Source organism: Odocoileus virginianus, chromosome 21 (genome assembly GCF_023699985.2).
Source record: "Odocoileus virginianus isolate 20LAN1187 ecotype Illinois chromosome 21, Ovbor_1.2, whole genome shotgun sequence".
NCBI lineage: Eukaryota > Metazoa > Chordata > Mammalia > Artiodactyla > Cervidae > Odocoileus > Odocoileus virginianus.
Genome location: NC_069694.1, coordinates 40,599,329 through 40,616,412, shown reverse-complemented (window position 1 = coordinate 40,616,412; position 17,084 = coordinate 40,599,329). Strand labels below are relative to the sequence as shown.

The following is a 17,084-nucleotide window of genomic DNA, read 5'->3' as shown; positions in this document are numbered from 1 at the left end:
GTGTGTCAAAGTTTCAAAGTTGTTTTAAACTTAAACTTACCTTGTACTGGGAAGTGAGGTTTTTCCAGTTGGAAGGCAGTGGTTACAGGTCGTGGTGGGGGAAGAGGTGGCCTGGGACACACGAGGGGCTCTTGGGAATGATTTTCAGGGTTGTCTCCAGGAATGAACACATACAAGTCATCGTACTGGTTCTCACTTTCACTGTCAACCTCTGGAGGGCTGTGCTCCGCCTCCATGCCCGATTCATGCTCTTTTTCTTCCTCTGCCATTTCTTTCACTTTGGCTTCTTCTGCCGTCTGCCTGTAAGGCCAGCTTTTGTGGTGGAGAGCTGGGCTCTGTATGGCTGTTTATGATAAAGATTGTAGGATTTCATTTAAACACTCCATCTGGAGGCGGTTAATGCTTTGTAACTTGGTACAGAAGTGGTGTTAATATTAATTAAACTTTTATGGACTGATACAGGAGAAAGCTAATAAACGCGTAGTTTTGGTGAATAGCCATTATTGAGCTTTTAAAATACTTACCGAGAGAGCTCCATTACATCCTGCTACTTCAGTTTATGACACTCTCATACACATAATAATATGTAATATTCTGATATTACATATATAATAATATTCCAATTCTCTAGAGTTATTGCTTGAGCAGATTCAGTATATGACTTTATTACCATATTCTTAGTAGACAACAATATGACTAACCTAACAAGTAATAAGTAAGTTAATGGATAAGGTAAAGACAAGGAACAAAAATCTTATCTTGCTTATAAATACTGTGATCAAATGAGTCTGTGATTCTTCTTTAGTTATTATTTAACATTTATCACCAGATGATATCTTAATTCTTAAAAGTACTATTTGATAAAGTGTTGATATTTTTCCATTGGGAAGGCATCTAAATTACCAATAGTAGGTAAATATTTTTTCTACTTTTTAAAAATTTTTAAAAAAATTTCTACTTTTCAAAATTAAAAAAAATTTTAATTAGAGGATAATGCTTTACAATGTTGTGTTGGCTTCTGCTGTACAACAACCATAAATAAGCTATAAATATACACATATTCCCTCACTCTTGAGCCTCCCTCCCACCCCCTTACCCCATCCTCCTAGGTCATCACAGAGCATTGAGCTGAGTAGGTAAATATTGTTAAGGCTCAGTTCTCTCACCAAAAAAATCTATTCTATTCTGAAACTTAACCAAATGATTCGGGCAAATTTCCTCTACTCTAAGAATCATGATTCCATTATTTCTGTTTATACTGTACACAGTAAATGCTCTCTAGCCACTCAGGAAGAAAATAGAAAAATACATAATGCAATCACTTTAAATCTTAAAACTTGTGGTTTATATTTTCTTTATAGAAATTCTGCTCTAAATAAAGTATTCACAAAAATTTGAAATGAACTTTGGAATCTGTATTGGAGGGAAAAGGCGAATTGCTGTCATGAGTGCAATATAAAAGCAAATAACTGTTGTTTCAAAGTTTTGTTAAACTAAAATACAGCTAAAGAAGATAAATGGCAGAGTACAGACAAAGGGGAATTTTTCTTTATATGAAGAGTTACACTATAGACATTTTTTAGCAACAGGAGAAAAAAATCAGTTGTGTGGGAAAATCATGTCCATGATGGTACTGCATATTTCTACATGAATTTTATTTTTAATTTCTCTCATTTTTCATGTGAGAAAGAAGAAAGGTCTAGCTGCCAGTATTAGAACTGATACCAAGATTTTTTAACTATTAGCTGGGGCAGAGCAGACGGTGTTTCGTTCTTGCACAGATCTCTGCACAGACCTCATTCATCTTTCTGCCTCTAACCCCAAACACAGCCTGAAATAAAGTAGTTTCTAGATATGCTGATGGAGTAAATGATGGAGTGGCTGAAAAGAAATCATTGCTCAGGCTAGCAAAAGGACTTCACTGTTCCTGTCTGGGCAAATCGATTATCAATTTAGAATTACATTCATGCTATAGGCAATTCCTCACAGCTACTTTTATGTATACATGTTCAGTTTATGTATTCTATTTTATGTAAACACTGTCTAAGCAACAGGGTCTCCTTAGTCCTTGTCAAATATGCCCAAACCTGGAATACAGCCCTCGAGAGTCATACATGGTGGGTCAGTGGGTTTTAGGAAAATTCACAGAAATGATGATACCAATGGAAATTTGCTGACTTAGGGTGTTCTATGTTTCACCTCTTCTCTAAGGAAAGAGTCAGAGGCTTGAGTCCAATCACACAGAATTTCATATCATTGACAGTTTCAGGTCCAAACAGTCTGTAGAAATGACGTTGTTCTGTACCAATAACTGAAATAATGTCTTATTATAGGTAGTACTTCTGAGAATTAAATGTCATAATAAATACATGGTCATTATCAATCACTTTCATTACCACTAAAATGATAATAAATCATTAAAATGATAATAAAATGTATAACTTTAAAATTTAGTGCATCAATTGATTACATTATCATTTAGCATGATTTTGTGTTCTGCCCCAGTGTTTGAAGAGTTTACTGATTTTGCCAAAGTATGCTAGTTAAGGAATTGTATTTAATATTATTTGATTTGCAAGTCATTCCATCAGTTGAAAAACTGGTAGTTTTATGGAGCATCAACTGTGAACTGTTCAAAGTGCAAACGACCTGAGGTAAGAACAGGAGAATTTGGAACAGAAGTGTGATTAGTTCCTTCATGAAGTACAGAATATTAGGGGCAAACGGGAAGGCAAAGGTTTCAAGGTTTCTTAACAGAGTACTACTGGCATTTTTGAGAAGATATGTTTCCTGGGGCACGTCCTGTGTATTGCAGGATATTTAGCAGAATTTTTAGCAAAACTCCCTTCTCAGCTCATGACAACAACAAAATCTCCATTCATTGACATGCAATCTCTGTAGGGAGTAGAAAACTGCTCCATTAAGAGCCACCGTGTTATCGCGACAATCCAGGGGAGAGCTGATGCCTGAGTGGACAGTGTGGATAAATAACAGTGATAGGGTAAGGAAATAGTGGCTGTATTGTGAAGGTAGAGTTCACAGTACTATTTGACACATTGGATGTCAGGTAGGAGAGAAAGTAAAAAATGGTGACTCCAAGTTTTGGGACTGAACTGAACAAGGAAGAAATCTTTATTTCCTGAGATGGCAGTGTCAGCAGGTAGAGTAGATTAGGGCATGATTGGGGGCTTTCAAATTTAGAAATGTTGAGTGGGAGATGCCTGTCAGACTAGCCCAGTGAGCAAGCTGTTGTGAACCAGTGGAGTCTGGCATGATGGGTAGAATTATGTACATGGAGGAAGATTCTGAAAGTCTTCAGTTATTATATATAGAACTACATTCTATTACAGCCAGTGGGGACTTCAGAGAGACCTAGTGCAAACTTCTCATTTATTATCTGAGAAAACTGAGGTCTGAAAATAATGTGATTTTGTTTAAAAAAATTAAAAAAATATAGTTATTGCAGAACATTTATATCAAACTGACTAGTGTACTTTCTTTGGGTAAGAAAAACTGCTGGTTTGGTTATTAAACACTGAACTTGTTAGAACTATTTAAATTAGCAAGATAATGTAGTAATATTTCTACCAGATGATATGCTCAAAGTCATTCCATTAATTAAATGTCTTCCAATGCTCTTTGTGTTTTTCCATACTCTCTTCAGTTTGACTTTACCAGTTACAAGTACCTTAATTTAAGTGTTATGTATATACGTAACATAGAGGAGCACTTACTAGGAGAACATGTAGAAAATGAGGTAATACCCTCTTCATGGTGACTTTCTTGCTCATTATCTCTGCTAACTTCTTGGACCTGAAATAAAGGAGTGCAATTTTCAATAACATGCATTAATATTACTAAATCTGTATTTTCAACATACCAAATGGAGAGCTGATACCTGTGAAAATAAGAATTAGTTTTTAAATTTTAATTTAAATACTTTGATTATATTATATATCTTAGCTATTATATTTGGGCCATCTATAATTTTTTCAATGACACATAGTATTAAAAAAGTGTAACTAGAACAATATAACATTCATAATAAATAATAAATATATTTTAAATGGAACTTCTTGCAATACTTTTAAGATTCACAGTAATAACTATGAAATGTTTACAATAGATAACTCCTGAATAAAACTGAATCGAACTATCTCATTTAGAAACCATAAACTTTGCTTCCTTTGAACATTTCTGTATCTTTTACCAGATCAAAAAATAATTAATTACATCAAGGATTAAAATACAGTGAAAGACAGTGAAATTTTAAAGAACTTTCTTTAAAAAGAAAAAGGAAACTGAGTAAAGGAATTTATGTTCCTCTTTCTTAAATCAGTTCCACTACAGCTAGAAGGGGGAATTACTGAGAAAGCATAGGAACCTGCTTTCTTTTCTCTGGAATTGCTCTGCTCAGTTCTTCAGTTGTGTCGAAATCTTTGTAACCCTATGGACTGTAGCCCACCAGGGTCCTCTGTCCGTGGGATTCTCTAGGCAAGAACACTGGAGTAAGTCGCCATATCTTTCTCCAGGGGATCCTCCCGACCCAGGGATGGAACCCTTGTCTCCTGTAACTCCTGCATTGGCAGGCAGATTCTTTTACCACTGAGCCACCTGGGAAACTGGAATTGATAGCCCTTGCTTATAATCTCTGAAAGAGGCATGAAGTCTAAATTACTGGAACACATTGGTGGTTGTAGAGAAAACTAAGTAACCCCAGTGACAGTTGTATTTGTACAAAAGCATGTTGAGAAAGAGATGGAGCTTGGTTGCATTAACATAGGTCACATTTTGCTACCAAGAACTCCAAGTGATTATTCAAACAATTTATGCTTTTTTACTTAATAAAATTGATGGAAATGATTAGGCCATTGCTCTACACTTTAAAAATTAGAAGTGTTCACATTAAAGCATTATTAAATTTATAACAGCCTTGGTATGCAAGGGTATTTGACTTGCATCATGATGTCATCAATTTGATTTGTTACCCACTTTGGCCAATGAGAGCTCAATGGAATTTATTTTATTTGTTGTTGTTGTTTAGTCAGTTGTGCCCGACTCTTTGCAACCCCATGGACAGTATCCTGCCAGGTATCTCTGTACATGGGATTTCCCAGGCAAGAATACTAGAATGGGCTGCCATTTCCTATTCCAGGGATCTTCCCAACCCAGGGATGGAGCCAGCAGCTCTGCAAGTCTCCTGTATTGCAGGCAGATTCTTTACCACTAAGCCACTGGGGATGCCAGAAGCAGCACAGTCGTTGATTTCCATTGAAATCTTGAAATTAAAAAATCTCTTTAATGTTTTTATAGTGAGCTTGATGCAGAAGCTCATTTTCTTTTTTTATTGAAGTATTAGTTGATTTGCAATGTTGTGTTAGTTCCTGGTGTATGGAAAAGTGACTCTGTTTTTCATATACAAATAACATGTATTTCACATTCTTTTCTATTTAAATCATATTTTCTCCTTTGCAGACTCAATTAAATGCCAATGTGAAAAGCGATGTGACTTTTCTACAGAGATTGACAAGTTGGTTGATGTCTGTATGCTCAGTATTAAAAGCATTGTTGATATGGCCATTTTTTATTTTCAGTTAGCCTGACCTCTATATTTCACAAAGTAGATCAAGAATATATTTTTTAAAATCCATAATATTAAAATCACACCAAGGAAGTTTTTACTAGTTGAGTAACAGGAATGCTTTTCAAAGATTTCAGGAATTATGTGAAAATTTCCTTTATCCTATTCACAAACCTAGACACCACAAGCTCAAAATCAGTCTCTTAATAAAGAGACTGTGGGAAACTGTGTAGGAGTTATGTCTGTGTATGTCTGTGTGTGTGTGTGTACTGAGGTTAAAACCTAATGGAGTAATTTTTACATTATAACTTTAGCTTTATGGCATTTATATAAACAAACACAAAAGCCTAAAAATGTCTTGAAGAAAATGGCTTCCAAATACAAAAAATAGCCAAATTTGATTGAGCACTTTCATAATTATTATGTAAAACCGGTATTTTGTGTGATCAGGCTATACAGAAAGCAATTGTTTTCTCAGGAATGAAAGGATCTTAAGACTTATTTACACTAAAAAATATTGTGTCTTTCTATAATTCTTTACACTTACAATCATATATACTTTGGAAAAATGTGTTATGTCTAATGACATATTAATAACTGGTAAAATCAAGGATGGCTCAAAAGTATGGTGGCATTCTGACATCTAAGCACTTTGATACTTTGTTATGTGGTGCAGAGGACAGAGAGTGGATTTTGAAGTCTAAGCTCTCCTCACACCTTGAGGCCACTTCCAGCCAGTCTCCCTAAGGGGTGACACACAGGGCAGACAGCTTCTGGTCTTAGAGCCATCAGTTCTAACTACAGTTGTGAATTTCAAGCTTGGGCATCTGACCCTTTCAACTACATTCCAGCCCTATATGATAATGCTTATTTCTAATCCATCACAGTTGTGATTGCATTTATGAGGCACCACCACCTTTACTGAACCAGGGCTTCCCTGGTCTCTCAGAAGGTAAAGAATCCACCTTCAATGCAGGAAACCAGGATTTGATCCCCGGGTTGGGAAGATGGAGAACGGAATGGCTGCCCACTCCAGTGTTCTTGCCTGGAGAATTCTATGGACAGAGGAGCCTGGGGAGCTACAGTCTATGGGGTCACAAAGAGTCGGACACAACTGAGCTACTAACACTTTGACTTTCGCTTCACGCATGGTTTGAATTCAGCCACCTTTCACTAAAATGTGAAAGATACAACTAAAATCCACTCCTTGCTTAAGGTTGTGGCAGTAAAAGTAAAAATGTTGTCATTTACAATTATGGAATCCAAAGTCTGAAAGGAACCTGTTCATACACTGATACAATGCTGAAACTATGTGTCATAATAAAACTGTAATAATTTGGATATTTATCCAACCAAGTTTGTTTTTAAATGTAGTCTATGCATAGAGAACAGCCTTGTGGTTGCTATGGGGGAGGAAGGTGGCTGAGAGTAGGACTAGGAGTATGGGGTTAGCAGATTCAAGTTACTATATATAGTATGGATACACAAGGTCCTGCTACATAGCACCGGGAACTATATTCAATATCCTGTGATAAACCACAATGGGAAAGAATATGAAAAATGATGTATATTTATGCATAACTGAGTCACTTTACTGTACAGCAGAGGTTGGCACAACAATTGTAAATCAGCTATACTTCAATAAAACAATTAAATATAATCTATGGTCTGCACTGTCCAGTCCTCTTTATAAACTGGCTTTTCCTGGTTTCCACACTTGTCCCTCTTCTCTTTTTACAGAATGTTTCCTGTCTGGGAGATCTTATCCATTGCAATGTCTTTAATTTATATCTCTATCATGATGATTCATAGACATGTAATTTGCTCCAAATTTTTCTGGGGTCTAGATTCTAGGATTCAGCAAAGGATACTAGAATTACTATTCACAGAAGCATAGGGAAAAACCTGGAGGGAGGGGGAAAAATCAGGAGAGACTATACATTCAATATTTTTGTCCCTTCAAAATTCATTTGTCAAAATCCTAACCCTCAAAGTGACTGTATTAGGGAGTGGAGGTTTTTAAGTAATAAGATCATGAGGGTGGGGCTCTGATGAATGGTATTAGTGCCCTGATAAAAGAGACCTCACAAAGATTCCTTATGCCTTCCATCATATGAGGACACAGTGAGAAGATAGCTATGCGTGAACCAGGAGGAGGGCCCTCACCAGATACCAAATCTGATTGCACCATGATTTGGACTTCCCAGCCTCTTGAACTGTGAGAAATATGTGTTTGTTGTTTATAAGCCACCGAACTTATAATATTTTTGTTAGAGCAGCTTGAATGGCCAAAGACAGAGAATTTCAAGTAATCCTTGCTTCACCAAGGGTAAAAAAGGAAAGTCCTGAAAACAGTTTCTTTTTTTTTTTTCCATTTATTTTTATTAGTTGGAGGCTAATTACTTTACATCATTGCAGTGGTTTTTGTCATACATTGAAATGAATTAGCCATGGATTTACATGTATTCCCCATCCTGGTCCCCCCCCTGAAAACAGTTTCTAAACATTTTAAATCAAGATCATTGGTGACCCTGGGGAGGGGAACTACAGTGGAACTGTGTGACTTTATCCTGGACTGAATCTTGGGGAGTAATAGGGGAGTGAAGAATGGAGGGTATTATATATACAGAGTTTCCTTTTAGGAACTATGATGTGAGTAAGGGTTACAGGACAACACTGATTAAGATTTGTTTTTCAAACAATAGTTAAAGATGTCACTGAAAGAGTGCATTACTGCAGGTCTTTTTTCTATTCCTATAATAAGAACAAAAGCATATACCAGACATAAATGTAAAGCTTTGCTACTGACAATTATAAAACCTTGAAATCAGTTTTAGTTTCAAAATCCTAAGTTAAAAAAATGTAAACTTCTGTAAAGGAAACACAAAATACCAGTATGTCAGAATTAGAAATCATTATGGTGTTTTGAATACTCCAATTATATCAAATTTTTTAAAAACATGCTTTAATTTGGAGTAAAACTAAGTAGAAGCTAAATAATGGATACATTTACATGTTTCCAAGTTGACACATTAAGTCAGTGAAGAGGGAGCCAGGTTTACATTTATGTTGACTATTGCTAACAGCCATCTTTTTTTCTTTTTTCTTTTTTTTCTGAGCTTTTGATAATTTGAGTGAGGGTCAAAGAGAACCAAATGGAAAAATCCAAGCTGAGTAATAAAAGGTTAGCATTGTCATCATCACAGCATTTTATTTATTTCATTTATTTAAAAACAGAAAATCATTGTCATCATCACAGTATTTTATTTATTTATTTCATTTATTTAAAAACAGAAAATCAAGTGGTTTCTGAAATCTAAGCCAGAAGCAAACATAAAACACCACTTAGAGACCCAGCAATTTCCCCCAAAGATTATACTCTTCAGTTGTTAGATAATAAGTGTTATTTGACAAATGAGACAAAAGACCTCTAAGTTTATATTATCAGAAAATAAGTGTTCTTTGAGCAAATTAAGTAGAAAGGTTCTTAAAGATTGTACTGTTGCTAATCTATCCCCAATAAATATTTATAAGGCTGGAATAATTTCTAGTTTTGACATACAGAATTAGAAGAGTCAATTCTATTGATCAGAGAATTTAAAATATGAAGGATCAACAGTCAGAAAAGATGAATCATAAATTAATGAAGACATGGTAGAAGAGCAAATAAAATTTCTAGCCTCAAACCTTCAGTTTGAAGGCAGGTAAAATTCAGAAGAGGCTCTTCTTTTGGGAAAAAGTCACTAGAGACAAAGCTGTTATTACTAACTATAAGTATATAGATTTATATTTTTTTGATGTGGCAACACACCATAATACTCTTAAGTATTCCCATTTTATAGTTCTACATTTAAATTGTGGAATGGAACTAGCAACACCATCAATATCATTTAGTAGCAGAGCAGTATCTCTTAATCACAGAAACCTGTGAGACACATATGTAGCCTCAATAAATAATTTTGCTTATTAAAAGTCATTTTCACCCCATCTCGATTTATTAGCTTTCATTCAAATAAGTTATCAGACCTTTACCATTCCCACATAGTTTTGATGAGTAAGAACATTGGCAGGATGGATACTTAGATCTTACCTAAATATAGATCTATTTAAGAAACATTAGACAAATATGTATTTTTATGTACCCAAAACAACCAAGAGTTATACTAGATTTGGTAAGTTAATAATAGAACAAACCTATTGAAAGTAAATCTGCAGTGCATTTAAGGTAAAAATAAAATGGAAAACTTTTGTGGTAGGAAAAACAACATTGTTATATATTAAAGAAACATATTTCCCCTACACTGGCATGTAAAATCAAAATAGAAGGGACTCAATAAAACCAGTAAGTTCACTTTGGGAGAAAAACATCATTTTCTTTAGTCCAGAAATCTGAAAGCTTTTAACTTGTAATAGTGAAATAAATTTTATTTTGTGGGGGCCCCAATCAAAACACTAAAGGTGCTGCTGTTTCTATTCTAAAATTACTGTAAAAAGAGCTTCATCCCACTTCATTCTGCCACTAAGTGCAAACATCTTGTGAGGCAGTAGCTTAGCATTTTCATGCTTCAAGTGATTTGTTTGGCAGATTTCAGTTGCTTGTGAAAATAATTCCTAATCTTCATATTCATAGCCTAAAGGAAACCAGGGATAGTCTAATGGAAATCAGGGTGTGTCTGATATCCATTTTCATCTAGAAGTAACTTCATGAGTGTGTAATCTTACATGAAGTTTAGATAAATTAGTTTAATGAAATTTATCTTCAGCTTTACATATCTTCTGAGAAAGATTTTTCTGGTTCTTAATTTAGACAGTTATTCATTTCCAAATAGGAGGCCATGGCATTTGCCTGAAGAAGGGTTTCACAATAGAATATATAAAGTTTAAAATAGCTCCTTAAATTAAAAAGGAATTCCTATTTACATATGGTCAACTTATCTTTGACAGAACAACAAAGGCAACACAATGGAACCAAGAGAGTCTCTTCAACCAGTGATGCTGAAACAAGTGGACATCCACATTTAAAACATCAGTCTAGACACAGACTTTATACCCTTCACAAAAGTTAACCGCAAATGGATCATAGACCTAAAAGCAAAATTACAAAACTCACAGACAATAATGGGAAAAACTTAGATGATTTTGGTTATGGTGATGTCTTTTTCTGTAACACCAAAGCAAGATCCATGAAAGAAATAGTTGATAACCTGAACTTTATTAAAAATAAAAACTTCTGCTTTGCAAAAGACAAACCCAAGACAAACAGAAGACAAGCTACAGACTAAGAGAGAATATCTGCAAAAGATACTTCTGATAAAGGTCTGTTAACAAAGCATACGAAGAACCTTTAAAATTCAACAAGAAAATAAACTGATTAAGAAATGGGCCAAAGATCTTATCAGACACCACAGCAAAGAAGATATACATGTGGCAAATAGGCATATAAAAAAAATGATCCACATCTTTCCCATATGGTATTATGGAAATACAAATTAAAACAACAATGAGATAATGAGATTCCCTGAGGATTCCCAATCCCTTTGCTGGATCCCCAGAGTGAGAAGCCTGACATGGGGCCCAGAACGTTCACAGCAGTGGGAGAACTTTGGTATTATTGTTCTCCAGTTTGCGGGTTGCTCACCCGGCACGTATGGGATTTGATTTTATCATGTTTGCGCCCCTCCTACCATCTCATTGTGGCTTCTCTGTCTTTGGACATAGGATATCTTTTTTAAGTGGGTTCCACTGTTCTCCAGTCAATGGTTGCTTAACAACTAGTTGTGATTTTGGTGCTCTTGCAGGAGGAGATGAGTGTACATCCTTCTACTCCACCATCTTGAACTGGATGCTCAGAACAATACTACTTGTCAATGAAAATCTTTCATATATGTTATTATACTTTTGCCTAAACACATAGAATGTATGACCCCAAGAGTGAACAGTAAGGTGAACTATGGACTCTGGGTGGTTACAATGTATCAAATTAGATTCATCCTTGGTTTAAAAAAAAAAAAAGGACCAATTTGGTGAGTGATGTTGATAATGGGGGTGAGTATATCTGTGTAGGAGCAGGGACATATTAGAAATTTCTGTATCTTGCTCTCAGTTTTTCTGTAAACTTAAAACTTGTCTATAAAATCAAGTCTGTTAAAAATTTTAAAGAAATTCATATGCAAATAGATAGTGGATTTAATGTTATTAATTTTGTCTGCAAGTGCTCTTGAAGCTGTTCAGGATAAAACTCTATAGAAACCAACAATGAGTTAGCACATACAAATATTAATATAATGGTTGAATCCCTAGGTCAACTAGCTTTCTAACTATAAGTATTCTGTTTAGATATTTGAATCACTTTACATTGTAATGCATCATGTAATTAAAATAGTAAGATAAGGATTGAGGTACTTTAACTGAGATTTGCTTTTATGAACAGCTGAGCGAAGTGAATGAATAAAAAACTACATATTATACCCTGCATTTGAGGACATTTGGAAGTTTTATAAAGATATATTCCTCACTAAATCACTGAATAGCTTAGAAATTCATCAAACTAAAGCAATGTCAATCCAGTTTAGGCAAAATTCTATCACTAGAGAATTGCAGCAATGGCAATGGGGCTGTATTTTTTTATTTACTTATTTAAAAACATTTATTCAGAACTTACTAAATATTAGAAACTAGGCTAGGCTGGGAGTATAATGAAGGATAAGTTAAGTTTAAAAAAAAACACACCAAAAATATCCACATACATATTCATAATACATATGATACGTACAATGGCATTATTATTAAAAATAATAACATATAATATTTACAATGTACTAGCACTGGTCTGGTAGGCTACAGTCCAAAAGGGTCACAAAGAGTCAGACATGACTGGGTGACTAAGCACATACACATACACACACACAGACACTGGTCTAAGTTCTGTATAATGTTAATTTATTTTAGCCTCCAAACGATTTTATGAAATACGTTTACTGTTGTAATCCTCACTTAATGAGTCAAAAAAAACTTACAGTGGGGTTTAGTGACAGCCAATGTCTCTTACTAGAGGGCTCAAACAATAGGAAAATAAATAAGTGTATACAAGTAAGAATGTGTTGTCACCTAAGACGGCCATGAATCAAGAGTCACAGAGATTCACAGAACAGATTCATGCATGTTCTGTCGCTAAGTCGTGTCCAGCTCTTTTGTGATCTCATGGACTATAGACCAGGCTCCGCTGTCCATGGGATTTCCCAGGCAAGAATACTGGAATGAGTTGCCATTTCCTACTTTGGGGGATCTTCCTGATCCAGGGATTGGACTTGCATCCTTTGCATTGCAGATGGATTCTTTGAGCCAGCAGGGAAGCCCCATCTTAGGACAGATAGCTGACAAAACTTTGGAAGAAACGCACAAATCTCAGGGCTGTGGCTGGCATTGGAGACATCTTTGAAAGATGATTAAAATATTTAAAAGTGGGGGCGGGGCATCATGAGCAAAGTAACATAATTAAATGTAGCCATGGGAAAGCACGGGCTGTGTTTGGGAAACACTGGATCATCCTGCCTGACTAGCGGGTAAGGGCAACAGATGTCTGTTTACAGGGTGCACAGAATCCCTAGTTGCCCAGTTCTGTCTCCTCAGTATTTCTGGACCTCAGTCCAGGTAGTGGGGAGCCAGGCTGTCCGTCCAGTTGGCCTGTGAAGCATATGCTGAGTACTGTCTGGCTATTGTCTGAGTTATGAGAAAACAGAAGGCCCACTCTCAGTCCCCACAGAAGAGATGGTCAAAGAGCAATAGTGGCCTTTGAAAGCACACACAGACGTCATTAAACCATATCACCGCTGTATAGATGCCAATATGTGTGTGTATGCTGAGTTGTGTCCAACTCTTTGCGACCCCGCTGACTATAGCCTGCCAGGCTCCTCTGTCCATGGAATTTTCCAGGCAAGAATATTGGAACGGGTTGCCATTTCCTACTCCAAGAGATCTTTCCAACCCCAGAATCAATTTGCATCTCTTGCGTCTCCTGCATTGGCAGGCGGATTCTTTTACCACTGAACCACCTGGGAAGCCCACAGATGCTGCTAGAAGAGTGCTAATGGGGACCGCGGGGTCAGGGATAGAGGTGGGGAGAAAACGCACCCAAACCAGCAAAGAAGATTCCAAGCTTCCCTTTTCATTTTCTCTCCTGCCTTTGAGAAGCAGGAGACAGCTATGTTTTCACATTTGACTTGGATACAAATACAGTGAAAATACCTAATAAACATTTCTTGCGTTCTGAGAAATAAAAAAATGAGATGAATGGAGATATGTTCTAATCAGAGAATCTTGCTGTAGGCCCAATCTTTCAGAGGAAAAAAAAAAAAACTGTTGTAAGATGAAAATGTTAGAAGTAAGAACATATGGGTTGCATGGTTTTTGATAACTTAATGGTCTGTGTCTCCTTGGTAGCACAGAACAAAAGTGTGTGTGGCTCTTATTCCTTCTAAATCCACCTTGGGGAAAATATACAGTTATCATAAATGGGATAAGAAAGGCAGAGAAGTTTTTAAATGGTTGTTCAAGGGCACTAGATGAAGCCAGTTTCTTCTAATCAGGGTTTTATCCACCACTCTTGAGATACACGTGACACATGACTAGAAGCACTTCCCTCTATCTTGCTGCCAAAGAATGAGATGCAGAGGTCATGATTTAGGAATGTTTTGATTATAGTGTCTACATTTATAAAGTAATTAATGATTTTCAAAGCAGTTTCGCATATATTGCCATCTTCATATCAACACTGCAAGTCAGGCACAAGGAGACTTAAGTGAAAACAGATGAAGGGACGGTGTCTTGTCTGCAGCTTACAGTGTATAAAGCAGAGATTCAAATCCAGGACAACCTAGGAACTGGGGGGTTTATATCCTGTGGATCCTTGTCCAGTGTTCTTTATATTATGAATGTTGCTTTTTATTAAAACTATTTGTATCAGGTAAATATGTCATTAAAAGAGATGGAGTGAAAATGATATATTTTTTGGAAACGAAACTCTTTATCAATGAAGAAATCATGTCTGACTACAGATCAAAGTTCTATAAATGATAGTGAAGTTTAAAAATTTATGTTGGTGGTAAAAATGAAGCTGAAATTCAGAGGCTCTATCTTTGACTAATAGTCTATTTTCTAGAGAATGTGAATAAGAGAAAATTATGGAGTTAATCCAAAAAAAATCTAGTAATCAATTAAATTCCATTATACAGTTTAGGATGAAAGATGACCTCTATGACTTCAAAATCATTAAAAAATAACTCTGATATATTCCTAAAGATAGAAAAGTCTGTATTTTACTGTTTATTTACAAGCAATTGAATTTTCAAGAAAGTGTAACTCTTTCCAGTGGAGAAACATTTTTATCAGGTAGACTTAACCTGCCTTTTGATAGATGTAATAAAAAGATAAATGAAAGTAAAATTCCACACATTATAGTTATATTTGTTTTTTGATAGTACACCTTGTGATAGGACGATTACAATTTACTTAAAATTGTGGTTTCAAAAAGAAAAAAAAAATTGTGGTTTCAGATTACCTTGCTTCCCTGGACCTCATTACCAAAGCAGATTTTATATCCATGCTTTCTTTCTTACTTCCTGAGTCTTTAGCCACATTTCACAGATAAGCCGAAGCACTTAGCCGCTGGACATTGGTTTGTCTCTGGAACACAGTACCAACTTCTGTTTGACCACTTCTGCAAGTGTTATCAACCCTTCTAGTGCAAAGCCTATACTGACATGTATTTGCTAAAACAGCGATGTTGGATTTGTGCTTATTTCTTTTAATTACTTTTATCTGGTCACATAAACTGCCCAGATATGCCTTTCCACTTCGTCAAATAGCTAACATATGATAAACAGATGTCAGGTGTTATATTTTAGGGGTTGTATTTCTTCATTCTTATTCTTTTCAGACTTGCCTATTAGCTCAATGTTTTCTTTCTTTTCCTTTGACTTTTAAAAAGAAATAAATAAAACCACAGAATGACAGGCTTTCATACAATGAGTTAACAGATCTCTGCTGTTATCTAAATTCTAGTTTGGTGAGACACTTTAACCAAAACGTAAAGCAGCATGATTCAGGTGACCCCTATATTATCCTTTTGTGAATCAGAGGATGTGTGGGCCAGATGTACTAAAGATAAAAATACAGTTCAGAAGGCAATTTAAATAGATCATATGTTCTGGGAAGATTACCTGTCAGGAAAATCAGGAAAAAAATCAATTTAAAATTATGACAGCCTACTCAGATACCTTGTTATATGTGGCTGGGTAAAGAATTCCATTTCACATCTAATGTCCATGTCTTATACAATAAAACCTATACAAGAAAGCATTGGAGATTTTCAACCATGAAGTGTTCTTTTCATACTTTACCCCATCCTGGAAAGAATAACCTAGATTATTGCATTTTAAGGAGGTTGAGACGAAAGTTAACTTTAAGATGAGGAACAATATCAAATAGTGTAGTGATCTTGGCTCTCGATGCACATTAAATTTCCAGGGGGAGCTTTCATAAACTCCCTATTTCTAGGCCCCACCCAAGACCAACTAATTAGAATAGTCAGAGATGGGGCCCAGGCTGTAGTATTCATGAAAGGCTCTGCTGAGGATTCTACTCTGTGTCTAGCATGGAGACCCATGAGGACAGTGAATACAAGCACAGATTTAGAATGAGATGGCCTAAATTCATAGTGGCTCCTGACAATTGACTATGAACAAGTTATTGAATCTTTCTCAGAACTAGTTTTATCTATAAATCAAGTACCTACTACTTTGGGTTGTTTCAAGGGTTAGATGAGCTATCTCCTGTCATAGATTAAATACTATTTACTATGCACATGTCAAGTTTCACATGGCAGTTCAGTTCCTGTACCCCGATCCCTGATGGCATTCCAAACTTTCATTATCAGATCACTTGCTGAATTAGAACTTTATATTTTCTTTAGAGGCAGAAGCAGCAGAGCAACGTGGTTAAGAGCGCGGACACAGGAAACAATAGCCAGGTTCAAATCTTGACTGCATCTTCCCCTTGACGCTGGTCAAACACCTGATTTTTCTCTCCCTCAATCTGCTCATTTGTAAAATGGATTATCAACATTATCTGCCTCAAAGGATTATTGTGATGAGTAAATGTATTAATACACACAAGTGGCTCAGACAGTAAAATATCTGCCTGTGATATAGCAGACCTGGTGGGCTACAGTCCATAGGGTTGTAAAAAGTTGGACACAACTGAACGCCTAACAAACACACACATCATGCTGATGATAATGTTGCTGATGTTAGTAGTGAAATGCTTTACTGATGTTTCAACCAAAGGTGTTAATTTTCCAAATATCTAACACTGTACCCACCAGATCTTTCCATCGTTCTTAGTGGTTCTCCCACACCATGTCCACTAGAACTACATTGGAGAATAAAGTTTTCAAAGATAACTTGAAAGGATATTCTCTCATTTCTTTACCAGTTTACAGATTTTT

At 35.8% G+C, this 17,084-nt stretch overlaps 1 protein-coding gene across 7 annotated transcripts in view; it reads right to left on the bottom strand.

The window, feature by feature from the left end:
- Window positions 1-17,084, bottom strand: part of BANK1 (B cell scaffold protein with ankyrin repeats 1) — a 402,106-nt gene that overhangs the window by 46,740 nt on the left and 338,282 nt on the right. For all 7 annotated transcript variants that reach the window (XR_011482523.1, XM_020884241.2, XM_070452188.1 and 4 more), the window contains exons 8-9: window positions 3,735-3,813; window positions 41-343 (exon numbers count right to left, since the gene is read on the bottom strand). Coding sequence is in view for 6 of the 7 variants with exons in the window: in XM_020884241.2 (XP_020739900.2) it covers window positions 41-343; window positions 3,735-3,813 (382 nt within the window). In the remaining variant the exon portion in view is untranslated. The remainder of the gene's footprint in view (window positions 1-40; window positions 344-3,734; window positions 3,814-17,084) is intronic.